The following is a 17184-nucleotide window of genomic DNA, read 5'->3' on the forward strand; positions in this document are numbered from 1 at the left end:
ATAGACATTTCACATGGTTTTTAAAGGAACAAACTTATTTGGAATGTCAATGTCCAAAAAAAAAATGGCTAATTTTCATTTAGCTGTTAATATATCAAATCTAAAGAAATGTGAGTATAATTAATCCAAATTAATAAATTGGATTGGATCGGCTCAGTTTATTTGATGAATTCCACTCATAGTTCTAATAAAATAGAAAAAGGATATATATATATATATATATATATATATATATGAACTATTATCCTTTTATAAATAATTTTTTTGAACTACAAATTATCCCTTTTAATTAATAATTTGTTATAATTAAAGACAAACTCATCACAAAAGATTATTATATACTTTCTCATTAAATCTGTCTACTTCTTATTAAATTATTTTATTATATTTTTTCTTATCTAAATATTAATTATATCATTTATCTTAATTTTATTATTAGTATCAATTTATCCTAAAAATTAAAATAAAATAAATAGAGTTGTAATTACCTTTTTCTAATATGATTAATTCATTATTAAAACTTTACTCTTTATAATAAAATTTATTATATTCAGTTTAAATTTTCTTATCGTAAAAAAATACCTTCTGTCTCATACAATATATTTGTGAAACACTAATAAATTACTTAAATTTAAAATAAAATAAAAATACATTTTTTTTCATGATTCATGACAAATTAAGGAATTACTTAAATTTTTTTTAAAAAATCCTACTTAAAATTTTTATTTAAATAATTATATTCAAGAATTAAAAGTAAATTTATGCAAATTTAATGGAGAATACGTCTTCAATTTAGTATGAAATTTTTCATAATTTATTTTAATAAGAAAAATGAATTAAGTGTAATTCAATAAGAAATGGTATTATAGTCATTTAATAAAAAATAATCAGTAATAGGAGCATTTTGCAACAAAATGCAATAGTTCAGGGATTATTATGATGAAAATGTACCAAGAAATCAAGAAATTTTTTTACGGCACTACAAAAGAGGATGAGAAGTGCATTACAAAAGAGGATAGTTCAGAAATGTAGAAAAAAACTTTATTAATTAACGTAACAGTGAACGGACATAGCTGAACCGTTCGCGTAATACATATGCTGAGGCATATATTACACATGCCGAATGATTGAATACACCACGTTACAACGAAATATGATAGATCAGAAATTTTTATCGAAATATGATATATCGGAAATTTTTTTTACACCACTACAAAAGAGGATCCGGCCAATGTTACGAGCAGTGTACCAAGAAATCAAGAAGTAATAGAGCCTACTGGATTCTTTTTAAGCCCTTTATTGTGCTTTCTTGAATGTATACAGTGGTATTCCCAAATTAATTATATTATGTTAATCTTCTCACCCTCTTTTTTACGGCACTACAAAAGAGGATGAGAAGTGCATTACAAAAGAGGATAGTTCAGAAATATAGAGAAAAATTTTATTAATTAACGGTGAACGAGCGTATCTGAACCGTTCATGTAATACATATGCTAAGGCATGTATTACACATGCCGAACGATTGGATACACCACCGTGCAACGAAATATGATAGATCAGATTTTTTTACTACACCACAAAACAGAATCCGGTTTAATCTTCCTACAAAAAAAAATCATTTTATGTTTGAAGGAATGCTACTTGAGAAGAACTTTTCTCTAATTTCTCTTTCATATGTTGTACGTAACATCTATCCATTGCTTAGCATTGCATCAATCTAGCATATCCATGAAAAAAATAGCATTTTTTATTTCTACAAAGTACACAAAACCACCAGCAAATAGTGCAATCAATACTAACTCCCTCACACCCAAACAATGTAATTTGAGTAGGGCTACATTGTATTCATACTTGAAACACAATGCATCAGAGGGAGAAGGATGTACACCAGAAAGGTTCAATCATTCACGAGCAACTAAAACTAATTGTTTTCCGACATTACGGCCCCTATAAAGTCCCACAAGAGCTGCAGGACCACTCTCAAGTCCTTCAGCAACGTCTTCCACATATGTTATCTTTCCTTCTCTGATAGAAGCCAAAACAGTAACCAAGAACTTGGAATATTGGGGATAGTAATCAAAAACTACAAATCCTTCCATCCGCACTTTACTGTAGATGAGGCGGGTCAAGTTTTTTACTCCTTCGGGTTTATCAAGATTGTATTGTGAAATCTGTCCGCATATAGCAATCATGCCATGGTTCCTCATGTTGAGGATCACTGTGTCCAGCATCTTTCCCCCGACATTGTCAAAGTAAATGTCAATACCTTCAGGACAGTACCCTTCAACATTATCGAAGTAAATATCAATGCTAATTCTACCATTAGCATTTTGACAATCTTTGAGTTGTAAAGCACTATGTTGGACTTCAATGTGCAAAATAAAGGTACTGACCTTTTCAGAGTTGCATCAAAGTCATGCTCTTCCTCGTAATTGAAAGCCTCATCAAACCCGAACTTGTTCTTCAACAGATCAACCTTATTAAAATTAAAACCAAAACTAAAAGGTTAGCTACTACTGAGGATTAAATTATCTAACTGCAACATTTTTCCCCAAAAGAAATGAATCAAAAAATCAGAGCAAATTAGTGAAGCTAAAACATCTGTATTTGGATACTCCGTTCCTTTTGAATTTTGTCAATCTAGTTTCCGTTATTCTATTACAGGGAGGTAGCAGTTTTTTGAAATAGATGTTTTAGTTTTGTAATTTTCTCATATTGAATTAAATTTTAGTTTAAATTTCGAATGACTATATAATATACATGTTAGGATGAGGATATCCACAATAACGAAGATTGTCAATATGTAACTGAAGCATTACCTTGGAGATGTCAACAAAGCATCCACCAAAAAATGGCTAGTGTAAAAATGAAATGCTGCAGAGATAAGACTCGCATTTTCTTTACTTCCAACACTTCCAACAACATGTCACCCTATCAACTTTGCAAACTTCCCAAGGAGCTGACCAACTGCACCAAATGAGTCGGCAAAAACGAACACATATTCTCCTTTCTTAGGAGTACAAATCTCATAAAAACCAACATATACACTCATTCGGGCACATCTAATAAGATACAAATGCACAAAAATATAAGAAATGAAAAAGGAGAGTGGTTGCGTGAAATGACAAGAGAACCCCTTTGGAGTTTGGAGATGTGGATACGAGCTGTATGGGAGAGTATGTACTGATATGTAAAAGAGTCCGTTCTTCAATCAGTAGTTATCATGCATGTCACTCCAATGGATTGTTTGGTACTGGATTTTTCTTCCATCTGCGCCCACCGCGTAACTTCGTTGCACAATTCAGCACTCACGTGAATCACTCCGTTTGAAGAGAGAAACAGCACCGTACTGCACAGCAAAAAACGAAAAATCAGATACGAAGAGAGACCTCAAGTATTAAGTCTCACAAAACTTAAACATTTGACTCTCCAAATTTACATAAACTTGTAATAGGCTCCACAAAATTCATACTCCTAATTATAAATGTTCACCTTTTTATTTATATTTGTTCGAAAATAAATGTTCACCTTTTTGTGTTAGCCTTTGGGCTAGTTTCTTTGTGTATTTTGCCTTTGGGCTTGTGGGTCTGCCTGTTATTTGGTTGGAGTAGAAGGGCGTGTAGTTTCAATTGGCTTGAAAATTTGAGAATGATGGGTTGTGTGTGGCCTAAAGCATACCAGAAATGTGTTCGGTTCGATTTGCAGTAAGCTGGTCCTGAGACCGAGCTATGCAAAAGCCAAGCAAATATTCCTGGTGCTACTGTGCCGCTAGGGCTGTAGACTTATCCCAATCTTACATACAGAATGTGGAGAGCATAAATGAGCCTCTCAAATTTCTTTAGCCCTCAAGGACAAGGGTACTGCCTGACAAGTAGGTCGTTTTAGAGCGGGAGACAAAGCAATAATACTACAACAAAACAGAGTAATTTCGTCGTCATTGACTTTACAAAGTAGGTTAAAATAAGTACTCAAACAAAATAGAAACGAAGATCAGTTACATATTGTAATCTATTCGCTAATCATGAGTATGGTGCCAAAAGGAGCCAGAGTTGGGAGAAAAAAAAAATCAGAGTATGTAACTTTATCACCACTAAGTTAACTAAGTAGATTTAAAATTATTATTTGGACAAAGTGGATTAAAAAAACAAATATGCAATATCAAATTCAGACCCTTAGAATCCATCTTCTCCAAAGGAAAGATTTAGTGTTTGAGTCTTGAGCTTAAAATAAATAAATAAATAAAAAGAGACGCATTTTATTACTATGTCATTAACATGTGAAAACAGCTGCACTTAAGCAAAACAAGTACTTGAATACTGTTTAACAACACATCTCATTCTTTCTTTTTACAAAGTACATGAAACCACTAGCAAATATAGCCATCGATACAACATCCCTCACACCCAAACAAGGATGATCCAAACAATATAATTTAAGAAGGGCTACATTTTATTCATAGTTCAATCTTAATGCATCAGTGGGAATATATAGGATGTACACCAGAAGGTTTAATCATTCACGAGCAACAACAACTAACTGTTTTCCGACGTTTCGGCCACTAAAAAGCCCTATAAGAGCTGCAGGGCCACTCTCAAGGCCTTCAGCAATGTCTTCCACATATGTTATCTTCCCTTCTCTAATAGAAGGCAAAACAATATCCAAGAACTTAGAATATTCCGGAAAGTAATCGAAAACTCTTAGTCCTTCCATACGCACTCTCTTGTAGACGAGGCACATCAAGTTTTTTACCCCTTCGGGTTCATCAAGATTGTATTGCGAAATCTGTCCACAGACGGCAATCCTACCGAGGTTCCTCATGTTGAGGAGCACTGCGTCCAGCATCTTTCCCCCGACATTCTCAAAGTAAATGTCAATACCTTCAGGACAGTACCTGGCAATAGACAACAATATAGTCGTCGCATTCAGTATTTGAAGCACTTAAGCTACTTCGACTGTAACTATCCACTTGTATACAGATGCAGATACAATTTGATACCACAAATTTAATTTTTTTACCTTTTCAAAGCTGCATCCAAGTCATGTTCTTCCTTGTAATTGAAAGCCTCATCAAACCTAAATTTGTTCTTCAACAGATCGACCTTATTCAAAATAAAAGCATAACGAAAAGCTTAGTTGAGGATTCAATCATCTAAGCGGCTCATTTTTTCCCACAAGAAATTAATAAATAAATAAAACAACTCGTATGGAATTAACTCTCAGTTGTGAATTTTTGAATGACTATATAATATACAAGACATGATCAAAATACCCACAATTAACGAAGATCATCAATATGTAACTGATGAGCTGCAAATATCCAACAAAGCATCCAACCAAGAAACGGCTAATGTAAAGCCAAAATGCTGTGTAGGTAAGACTCACCTTTTCTTTACTTCCAGCACTTCCAACAACATAGCAACCCATCAACTTTGCAAACTGCCCAACGAGCTGTCCAACTGCACCAGAAGCTGCAGAGACAAATACATATTCTCCTTTCTTAGGATTACAAATCTCGTAAAAACCATAAGCAGTCATTCCAGGCATACCTATAAGAAACAATGCACAAACATTAGATGGGGCGTTAGATATATTTATGACAGAACTATGAGAAAGGCGTATCTAAAATTCAGATAAATTTACAAATAACCGAAAACTTAGCTCTAGTTATATGTCCTGTACTTGCGAAGTGTAACGTCAAGTCCCCCAAGGGACAATTTTGGGTGTGTGCGTGTGACATACTTACCCAAAAAATTAAAAAAGAAAAAAAAATTACAATTAGTATAATTAATGTACCAGAAGTAAAAAGGACTTCAATGATTAGAACAACGAAAAGGGAATTGCAACTTGTTCAAGTTTTAAATTTCAACAATTCAAACACATTAACAATGCCCTCTTCAAACTGACATTTTAAACAGGATCTACATCCATACCACCCATAATTAGGAAAACATCAACTAATCAGGGTTTTCAGCATAAATCCAAAATTCCACATTCAATGGCCACTGTAGTAGGAAATTCCATACACATACGGATCATATTAGTTAGATCGATTTATTGACAAAAGGCTAGATACTTACCCAGAATTCCTGTATAGTATGAGAGAGGTACATCAGTATGTTCAATTTTGAAAAGGGAATTGGGTGCCGTAATGAGACTATACTCTTCCCATCCAGTTGTCCCCCAAACCAAGTCACCCTTCTTGAAGTTGGGGTGTCCTGAATCCAAAACTTTTGCTACTCCATACCCTGTTATCACCTGCATATTTTCACCATGAAAATATATACATACAAGCTTTAAGAATCTGCAGCATGTCAAACATAGTGAAAATGCATGCAAACCAGTGTTGGTTCCACACTTCGAGTCATTTCACAATTAATTAAACTCTATCTACCCTATGTTTCTATCTATGATTTTAAAAAGCAATACACAAATTCTATTTATCAAATGACTTTGAGTACCGTGTGAGCTTCCTTTGATATTTTCTTTAAGATAGAGTCGACCAAGTTAGAAATCTAAATAATTAATATATCTGTACAGAGCATGTACTAATATATCCCTGTTATTGCATATAGTCATATGTTTAATTAGACATCTGTACATAATTTTTATAGTCCATTAATTTATTATAGTTTTTAACTTTTCCAAAAAATACTCAAATTGCAAATCCCAGATATCCTATTATCAATATTTTATTCATGGTTCAAAGTAAAACTATTGTAGAAATTGCAATGCCTCCATTACCTAGTGTGTTCTCGTTAAGCAGAGGTGATGAGACCGGTGAACTTACTACAGACCATACTTTTAACATTGCTTACAGAAAGTGACTGCGTCAAGACTCTAGACTCAAAAGGCCATATGTCCCACCTCAACATTACTTAGAGTTCACAAGTGTTTGAGGGTGCTTGTCCCTGTCAAATTTGGATGGGAAAGACTCCGGCATATATGGGCGGACATGCAGTACTTTTCAACAACTTAAACTTTAACGCCCGCTTAGGTGGAGTCCGGGTCTGGGTCCTCCCCTCAATGGAGATACTTAATTTTGAGGTCAGAGGAAAAGCTTGGGATCATATATAGGCGGATATGCATAATTATCCAACAACTTATCATTGTTCCGATGTCACGCCAAACGTCCACCCAACTGGAGTCCAGGTCCTCCCCTAATTAGGGGGCAGGGGTAGGCAAGTAAATCCAACCACAATGATGACGTTGTGAGTACAAATGGAGGAGAATGCTAGAGGGGACTTATCTCATATCGTTTGGCATATTTGGGGCATATATAGGTGAGTTCTTAATTTTTTGGGTCAGAGGGCACGCTTGGGGGCATAGATAGGCAAGTTTGTAGTACTATTCAATAACTTAAACTTTTGGGTAAGAGGACAAGTACCGGTTGCAGTAATTGCCGAGGACAAAGATTGATGGAGGGAATTTTTCTGTAATTTTTGGAACAGGGGGACTAAATGTGTTCATTGGTAAATTATCTGATATTCTATCCGGCAGTGGCATAGCCATAGAAGGACAAGTAGGGCAACTGGCCTAATGAACTTTTAATTTTTTAAAATTTTATATGAAAAGATGTTTATATTTGTATTGTTGCCCCCTTCTAAAATTTGACAGTGCCACAATTATAAATATATATAATATATCTATCAATTAATACTTTCCTAGAAAAAATGATATTTTTTTTCACTTTTCCAAAATATTATATTCTTTACCACTTTCCAAAAAAAAAATTCATCAAGATATTTATCAAACTTTTGACTTTACTACAAACAAATGTATTATTTGCATCACATATTCATCTTCAACATTTTCCATAATCCAAACAAAGCAAGCGGAACAACCATTTACCAGTAGACAGGGACTCAGTCAGGACTCCAGTGCACAAACTGGTAATCTGATATATTTTTTTATAATCTAAATTTATTATTATTTGATATTATAATTTTAATTAGAAAAATTATTAGTTATTACTATCAAAATTATTTTAGGGCTTCTTGTTCTTTCAAAATTTTGTTTGTGTTTCTATTTTATTTTTGCATATGTGATATATTAGAATAGTTAGGCAACTGTATTATTTTCTTTTTCAAATCTTATTCTTGACTTATTGAATATGATTTTTTTTTAGTATATTTAATTGAATGAACTCAATTTTGAAACAACAATGAATAATCTAAAAAATTGTTGTAAATGTACTGCATAGAAATATTATGAATTAATGTTTTAATTTTTACATATATTGTTTTGGTTCAAATTTTATATATATATATATATATATATATATATATATATATATATATATTATTGCTATTAAAGATTGCCCCTACACAAAAAAAAAAAAAAAAAAAAAAAAAAAAAAAAAATTCTAGCTACTGGCACGAGCCGAAATCACACGCAACAAAAGTGAGAGTAAGAGCGAATTTGGGAAAACAAAAGTGACAAAACCTAGGTTCCATACAGTGAGAACGGGAGTGACTAGTGATAGCCATAGTTATCAAAATCGCGATTCTGAGTCGTAGAATCACACGATTCTACGACTCAGAACTCAAAATCGAGTCAAATCGTAACAGAATCGCTCAATCGGTAGAATCGGGGGCAGAATCGGTAGAATCGGAGGCAGAACGTACGATTCTACCCGATTCTACCGATTCTACAAAATTGGTTGTTTGGGCCTTTATTTTTGGGCTTTTTTTATTTTTTGGTTGGTTTCTTCTGGGCTACAAAATAAAAGAGGCCTGGCCCAAGTATAGTATACAAAGTTAAATATTTATTCTATAAAATATAAATTATTTTTCATTAGTGGCAAAAAAAGAAATATATATATGTATATATATATATATCAATTATTTTTACCATGCATGTCGATGTTCCATAATATATTTTTGTGTTTAATTATAAAAAATTAAAAAGATCAATTATATTTCAAGGATGCATACTCGTGACTAATAGGTTTAGGCAAATTTTGGTTTCATGATCAATATTTTCATTGGACTAATTTTTTTTTTTTTTTTTTTTTTTTTTTTTTTTTTTTTTTTTGAAGGCTTATCATATATATTAAAAATTAAAAATAATTTAAAAGTTTAAAAGACTTGCCGGATATGCGAGCCAAGGTATAATCTTGTAGTCTAAACTGATAATATAATGAGATCGAGTTAACATGTGATTCATTAATTTGTTGTGCTAACTCTTGATTAATTTCATACTTGTGACTAATAAGGTTACATACACCGTAACACTTGGATTGGTAGATAAAAAGGTCTTTTTATTTATTGCATAGAGTTAATAAAAAAAAATTCCTTTTGATATGTAATTTTAGTTTCTAACTTTGGAGATGGATGAATTAAGATTTGAGATTTGTAAACTCATGTTATTTTGAACTACATTCTCTTTTATTTATATTCGGACTTGGAAATATTGTTATAATTTGAGATTTATGAACTAATGTATATGTAATATTATGTGTTTTGACATTATTTTTGTTATATTTTATAGATTTTATTGTTTAAGAAATTAGTTTCAATTATTTTTTTACAATTTGGTAGAATTTTACGATTCACGATCCGATTCTACGATTTTGATTCTACAGAGCCCAAAACGATTCTGCGTAGAATTCCAATTTTAACAACCTTGGTGATAGCCCACGCATAGAGTAAGAACGAGCGTTTAAGAAACACAAAAGCTACAAACGGGTGAGCACGACACTATTAAGAAGAATTGAATAACTTAGGGCACATCTACCATCATAACAAATAAATAATTACTAACATAAACGCAGTAAGTAATCATATAGAGAGAGAGACGTACAGATCCAGGGGAGAAGGAAGTGAAGACACTTGGACCTTCGATTTTTCGCATCAGAAGTCGCATGTAAGGGTCGCATGACAAGTAGAGATTCTTCACCAAAACCCCATTAGAACCTTCTGGAACCTTCAAGCATATAGCCTTATCCGTACTTATATACAGATCACTCTCTTTTGGAAATCCACTTATGTAATCTTTAAGTAACACCTGTTTGTTTCTCACTTCTCCTCCTTCCGCCATTGTTATCCACTACCGAGCTGATAACAAACTCTCTCTCTATATATATAGATTATATATATGTATTCGTGTAATTCGTCTGGACCAGAATTGCACAATTTATAGTAGATAAAATCAGGTGGCTGTTATTCTTATTCTTTTATACCCCTTCTGTAGTTACTACTCATAAAAAAAAAAAAAAATAAATAAAAAAAGAATTTAGTTGCGTGAATTGACGAGAAAATCCATTTGGAGTTTTGGGAGAGTATGTACTGATACGTAAAAGAGTCCACGTTCATCATCACTCATGTCCATTCCAAAGGGTTGTTTGGTACTAGAGAATTTTCTAGCATTCGACACCAACCACGTAACTTCACTGCTTACTTCAGCACTTACGTCACTCACAATGGGTATATACAGTAGCACAGTACTTTGTTTGAAGAGTATTATCCCGTAAATTATTATCTCTAATTTGATAAATAAGTATCCATCGTATTTGATTTAATAATAAAAAACAACATATTAAAATTTAATAATAGAAGGAAATAATTACAATCATGATTTGCATTGGGACTTGGGCCTAGGGAAATTGGTTATTGGTAGGGGTAGTAAAATGGGTCAGGAACCATCAACACGTCCATATTCGTCCATTCCTTAATGATTATTGGTGAACCATATTTAATTGAGAGTCAAGATGAATTGGGTAATTTTTAACCACTTAATTTGAGGGTCAAGATAGGTTAAATATGGTCCCATATTTCACCCATCACATAATAAACACACAACACACATGTATTCTGTATTGCACTCAACTCATTTCTTTCTCTAAAATTCTCTCTAATTATCGCTCTCTAAATTTGCCTCTCATCAATTCCTTCTCTCTAAATTTCTCTCTTTAGAAATTTCTTCTAAAAAAAATAAATAATTAAAAAATAATTTTAAAAAATTAAATAATAATTAAAAATAATTTTAAAAAATTTATAAATAATAAATAATAAAAAAAAATCAAAATTTAGAAAAAATAAAAAGGTTTTAAAAAAAAATAAAATAAATTTAAAATAAATAAATAAAATTTAAAAAAAAAAACTTTAAAAATTTTTAAAAAAATTTAAAAAAATTAAAAATTTAAAAATAATTTAAAAAATAAAAAATTTGGAATTAAACAATTTGATACAGGAGCTGCCCCCTGTTATCACTCAACGCGCATATGGCAAGGAATGAGACAAATATATTAATGGTGAACTTACAAAGTCATATGTTTGGTTAATGTGTCCAACCGATAAAACTCTTCTACGGTTTTTTGCCTGTCAGATTAAGCATCGTAGTCCCTGTTGAGCATTTTCATGCTACAATATTTTCCATGAAATTAAAACCAACCAATATGCTTGAATATAGATACCTAAATGAGTTGCCAAATGAATTGGTTTTCAGCATTTCAAAGCCATCGTTTGGTATGGTTTTTGGCATCACAAATCCTCCGTCCAGTTCCAATGTATCAGAAGCTACCTTCTTGTCCTCTATTTGTGAACCTGCTTTAAAAATAAAAAAATTGAATTTGCTAATTAAAATGAATAAACATCTACATATATAAGTAATTATTCGAATATATATATATATATATATATATATATATATATATGTAAAGAAATTAGAAATAGTACCAAACTAAGGTTGCTCGATGAGTAAAAAAATTCTGTTGTTGTAGCTTAGTGGTTAAATTTTCACAATGTGACCTTATTGAAAATTTTAACTTTTTAAATTCTTTTTTTTTTTTTTTTTTTTTTCAAATAAGTCCCAGAGCCTTCACCTCCTCCATTAATTGACAATTTACCTAAAAAATAATAAGTTAAAATTAAAAAATTAAAAAATCTAAAAATATATATATAATTAAAAATTATAATTAATGAATTTACGGATCATAACGGGTTGACCATGCCCATTTTAAACCCAACCTAAACTCGACCCAACCCGCCCATTTGCCACCCCTATTTATTGGCAATGGTCAATTTTTCTAAACTTCACACATAATACTTACTTAAAGTGCACTAATAAAAAAAGTTTTACAACATAATTGGATGAAGAAGAAATTTTTAAAAACAAATTAGTATTTTTATTATTATTTTTTTAAACCATTTAACACAAGTACTAACATACTAATGAATTCTAAGTTCCAATTAGGGATGGTAACGGGGCGGATTTGGAGCGGGGTTCCCTAAATCGTGGCCCACCCCTTTTAATTTTTGTAAAGTCCATGCCCGCCCCGAGACCCGCGACGGGTTAGATTTTCATGTCCAGCCTAGCCCCGTGGGGAAATACTGTGCCCCCGTGCCCGCCCCGCTAACAAATTTTTTTCTCCCACTTTTTAGAACTTAAGTTCCTACTATTTAAATGTGGAAAGCTTGGGAATGGCGCAACATAAATGAAATTATGTATCCCAATAAAAATATAAAAAATAACATGCATATAACATAATTCAAATAACATAATAAACAAAAATAAAAATTTAATACAACCAAATCACAAGAAGTTCTAAGCTCCAACTTCCACAATAACTAAAATAAAAACAAATTTAATACCAAGTTTACATCCCAAATTAGGATCATAAGAAATGGGTAACTGAGTAAGCCACTAAGATAAGTTATTAATATTATATATATATATATATATATATATATATATATATATATATATAGTTATATGCTTAGCGAGGCGGGGCAGGGCGGGGCTCCTAGGATATGTATACTGAACCCTTACCCGCAACGAGTACAAAATTTGTATCCATATCTGCCCCAACGGTATAAAAAGTGTTCCCATATCTGTTATTAACGGGGCGGGATGGGGCGGGGCCCCGGCAGGGCAATAAAAATTGACATTCCTAGTTCTAGTCGTTTTCAAAAATGATTTGTATTAAAAATTTATATATATGATATTGATGAATAAAAATAAACTCTATGAAATAAATTAATATTCATGCCATATAGAACATGAGAGAATGAAAATATATATATATATATATATATATATATATATATATATATATATATTTGAAAAGTATATGGTTTTGTCTACTTATAAAATAAATTAAACATAAACATAAACATAAAAATAAAAATAAAAAATCATGAAATTTTATGATAATTTATATTATGTTTTTTGAGGCTTGGGACTAACCATATGTTTTGAAAATTTGTTGGGGTTGTTTTTCTTTCATTTTTTTTAACCATATGTTTTGAAATAATAATAATTATTATTATTATTTGAAGTATGAGATTTTTTTTATTTTTATTTTTGGACTGTTGAATTGATGTGAACAAAAGGGAAGGAAACATTGTGATACACACAATGTTCTTAATTAAGTTAACCTCTCTTAGAAAGAGAAGTAGGTGGTTTCAGTAAGTAGTAACAATAGGTGTGTGAATCAAGTTTATTAATTTATGAATCAAGCTTCCACCAAAAAATCTCCCCGAAGATGCTCAGGCCCCCCCCCCCCCCCCCCCCCGGCGGTCATTTCCCTTCCTCTCACCGTAGAGGTCACTGCGCTTTTCCCGTTCGCAGACTCTCTGATAAAGTAGGTTGTCATGGAAATCCCAAGTCCCTTGTTTCTGTGGGTGGTTCAATTGGAAGGCTTTATCTCTCTGGCAGTTTTCTGGCTAAAGTGTTTTGGCCGGTGGCCACACGATTGGAACTTTTGCGTCGGGTTTCCCCTTTGATCCAGGTATTATAATTGTTATATATTTTTTAGTTCTAATTTTCTTTCTGTGTTGTGTTGGTATCTATCTAGTCTCGCTATTGGATTAGGTTTCCTTGCTTCAAGCAGTGGTTGGAGTTGCGGATCCCTCGGTGGCTTTGGTCTTTGGGGCTTTGAGGCAATCCCGGCATCATCACGTCGGCACTAGTCTTTTCGGCCTTGATGAGGAATATGTCCATCCACTTTGGAGTTTTATATTCTCTTTTCTGGTCGTTCATGGCCATACTACTATCAACTTTGGGAGCCCTCTAAATAATTCCTTCAAGGAAGCACATGCTCCTTACTGAATTTCTTTTGGCCATGCCCTTCCTTCTCAAATCCCTTTGCGGGATATATGTCACTTGTTGTCATATTGGTCGATAGAGATGCTATATCGACCTCCCGATGGCCTCCGCTTATGGTTTTTTCCGATGCTGGTGGCTTCCTGTTGCGTCCAGTTGATGTCGTTTCTTTGGTGTCTGGTTCACGCCTGTGCTAAGGTGGGTCCACTTGTCAGTGTTCTGTGTGGTGATCCTGTGGGCGTTCATTGTGCTGAGACGTGTGATCCTATGGGCTTTTAGTGTACTGAGACGTGTGCTCCTGTAGGCTTTCAGTGTACTGTATGGTGTTTGTTTGGGGGCCACTTGTCACCAAGTGTCATGATGGTGCGTGGGAAGGGTGCCTATCCATCTATTTGTGTTGCAATGTGTTTGCCACATCAGCCTCATCCATAATGTTTGTGTTGCCTTGTATTTTTCACATCCTCTTTGTTTTTGTGGACCCTATGGGCAGTGGCGTAACCAGAAATTTTCTTCAGTGGGGGCAATTTTTAACAGCAATATATATATATATACATATGTTTTGATGAAATAATGTATCAAAACATTATTTTAACAGCAATATATTTTGATGAAATAATGTATCAAAACATTATTTTATATGAAATCTCTTGCTTGGTTTGTTTGATTTCTTTATGGAGATCTTGAATCGTAATTGGCATCTGGGGTTGTGTACCAAATCTTTCAAAGATATCAGTAAGGTTGTAAGTATTTGGTATAACAACGGGAGCTTTGTCATTTCTTTGGCCAATGCTATTGGTGAATTTAATCAAGCATTCCTTGCGTTGATCAAGATCTTCTATTTTGTCAATGAGTTCCAACATGAATTCTTGGTCCTTAGTAATCATACAGATGCATTTGGTTTAGATAGGTTGGTCATCCAAAAATGGGTTGGAAGAATCAGAATCATAATCTGTATCAGCATGATAGTCATCTTCTTGAATACCATTGATATCATGTTCGGATTCTTCATCTGAAGAGTTTAAAAGAATTTGCATTAGTTGGCTCCTGACGGTTTCAGGGAGATCGAGCTCATTAATCTTCTCTTTGGCTCTACAATCGCATTTGTAGTAACCCATCTTGCCTCACTTGAAGCATTTTATATCTGTTTTTGAGGTGGCAGGTTTCTTTTGAAAATGTTTTGAAGGAGGGGCATTTTTCTGTCTATTTTTCTCAGAGGAGAGATATTTATCTGCAAATGAGGGTTTGCTCTTGTTATACCATGACCTGTTTTCGTATCTTTTAGGAAAAGGTTTGCGGTAGCGTGTGTGACTTTTTCGTTTTGAAGGAAAGGTTAGGATTTCGAAGCCAAATTGTTGGCAAAAAGTTCCTAATTCCTTTCTGCTAGTGGCATTCTCATGCTTGATTTGCTGTTGGAGTTTAAAATCGATGCAGAGAGCAATTCCTTCAGCTGTGATGGTACTGATGATGTCACCATAGGTAAGGGAGTCATAAGGAATATGGCCATTGTGTTTTGATCTAAAATGCTTGCGAATCCTCTCAGCAAAAAGATTGGGGAGTCCAGCAATGAACTTTTTTTTCCAAAAGGCTTGGTTACAATCAATCCTGATGAGGACCTTTGAGAGGAAGACATCCTTGTACCATCTGAAATCCTGAAGTTTGCGACATCGAAGGTTGGCTAGGTCTTGTCTCTAACAATTGAGAGGTCGCCGAGAAACAGTTTGGCGATAGAGAAAATGAGAGTAGCAACTGTATCTTCTATATTTGCACCTTCTTCTGTTTTGATAATTGTTCCTTTAGGAGTTGTTTTGACAGAGTTAAGAATGGCTTGTCGTTTATCTGGAGTGAGGATGTTGTCCCACCATCCTTTGAGTTGGCTTGTGAATCCTCCTACTAGGAGTTGTGCTATAACATGATCAGAAGAGTCAGTCTTGGTTTTGTAAGCAGTGCTGACCATTGTCATTTCTTGAAGTGTATTGAGAATGTGATACTCAGTTTTGCCATCTATGTTCTATTCATAAATGGTACCACCATGATAAGCAGCTTGGGAAAACTGGCCTCGTTCTTCGATCTGGAGGTTAGGGAAAGTTGGCCTGGGATAATAATTTCGAGAAGAAGTTGGTTCTAAAGTATTGACGTGTTGGTTCTGGAAGACCTCAGTAATTTCATCAATTTCAGTATCAGTACAAATTTCTTGGTCAAGAGTATTGATGGCTCTAAGAGGTCTTTCAGGCGTATCAGGAATCGTAGTTGTGGAGGTCATAAGGGATTCGATACGCTTAATCCTGTCCTGTGCTTCTTAAATGGCACTACGTTTTGATAGTTGTTTAGACAAATGTAAGGGATTTCATGGGGTATGAAAGGGGGAGCATTATCAGATTGAATGGGGATAATTTGCTCTTTCTGAAGCAAGGTTTCCACACGAGAAAGCTGCTCGCCAAGTGTCTGGAGGTGTTGGTTTGTGTAGTTATTTTGTTCCATGATGCTTCGAACATCACGGGTCGTAGATGTGGTATTGTCATTGGCGACTGCCTTTGTCTTGAAATGAGAAGCAGTAAGTGTGACTGTTCCGGACGCCTTTGTCTTGAATTCGATTGCCTCGGCTGGGGGATGGATGGCTTCAAGAGCCTCACCACGTGATGTTTGCCAGGTAATGGTGGATTTGGTTGTGACATTTAAGGATTTGATTGTGGAGAAAGGAAAATCAATATTATTGTCGAGACAATATTTTCAAACCATGTGAAGAAAGGGGCTGAGAACTTGTGTTGTATGCAGAAAGCATACCACTTTTCTCTAATAAGGATGGTTTTTTGAGCTGAAAAGGTTTGGAAATACCATTGTCTTTTGGAATCATTGATCGCAGAGTAGAAATCTTTGCGTAAGAAGTCTTTATCGATCTCATAAACCTTTTCTATCATGTAGAGCTGATGAACCTGATGATCGGGATCTTCAAATTGAGAATCATTTGGGGATGGAGAGGAATCATGATGATCTTCGTTTAGGGGAGGTTTTGCAGACCTTTGTTTTGAGAACTAATTTGTGTAGGTAAAAGAGTGCAGCGAAGAGGATGGATGTCTTCTTCCTCAGTCTGTATGCTAACATTGTCCTGGTAAACTGGGTTAGCAATTTCTTTGTTTTTGACAC

The 17184-nt window shown here is 33.8% G+C and overlaps 3 protein-coding genes across 4 annotated transcripts; all 3 read right to left on the reverse strand.

The window, feature by feature from the left end:
* Positions 1–1732: 1732 nt before the first annotated feature.
* On the reverse strand, positions 1733–4383 carry LOC132275964 ((+)-pulegone reductase-like). Its single transcript, XM_059777190.1, has 5 exons — positions 4358–4383; positions 3281–3349; positions 2969–3062; positions 2394–2476; positions 1733–2316 (listed from the first exon to the last, which is right to left on the reverse strand). Exons 1-5 carry the CDS (start codon positions 4381–4383, stop codon positions 1902–1904), a joined length of 687 nt encoding a protein of 228 aa, XP_059633173.1. The 3' UTR covers positions 1733–1901.
* Positions 4234–10142, reverse strand: LOC132302690 (2-alkenal reductase (NADP(+)-dependent)-like). Of its 2 annotated transcripts, none has more exons than XM_059799616.1 (5): positions 9802–10142; positions 6078–6255; positions 5383–5468; positions 5017–5099; positions 4234–4891 (listed from the first exon to the last, which is right to left on the reverse strand). In XM_059799616.1, the coding sequence occupies exons 1-5, from the start codon at positions 10036–10038 to the stop codon at positions 4513–4515; spliced, it is 963 nt and encodes a 320-aa protein (XP_059655599.1). In that variant the 5' UTR covers positions 10039–10142; the 3' UTR covers positions 4234–4512. The 2 variants fall into 2 exon arrangements, with proteins under 2 accessions (XP_059655599.1, XP_059655591.1); XM_059799608.1 differs by having other exon boundaries at positions 5383–5546; positions 9802–10141.
* Positions 10143–15164: 5022 nt separating this feature from the next.
* On the reverse strand, positions 15165–15997 carry LOC132275972 (uncharacterized). The gene is made up of 2 exons (XM_059777201.1): positions 15737–15997; positions 15165–15692 (listed from the first exon to the last, which is right to left on the reverse strand). The coding sequence occupies exons 1-2, from the start codon at positions 15995–15997 to the stop codon at positions 15165–15167; spliced, it is 789 nt and encodes a 262-aa protein (XP_059633184.1).
* Positions 15998–17184: the final 1187 nt, after the last annotated feature.

This window comes from Cornus florida, unplaced genomic scaffold, assembly GCF_030987335.1.
Source record: "Cornus florida cultivar Cherokee Brave unplaced genomic scaffold, ASM3098733v1 CherokeeBrave_3.0.0_Hap2_Chr01, whole genome shotgun sequence".
NCBI classification, from domain to species: Eukaryota; Viridiplantae; Streptophyta; class Magnoliopsida; order Cornales; family Cornaceae; genus Cornus; species Cornus florida.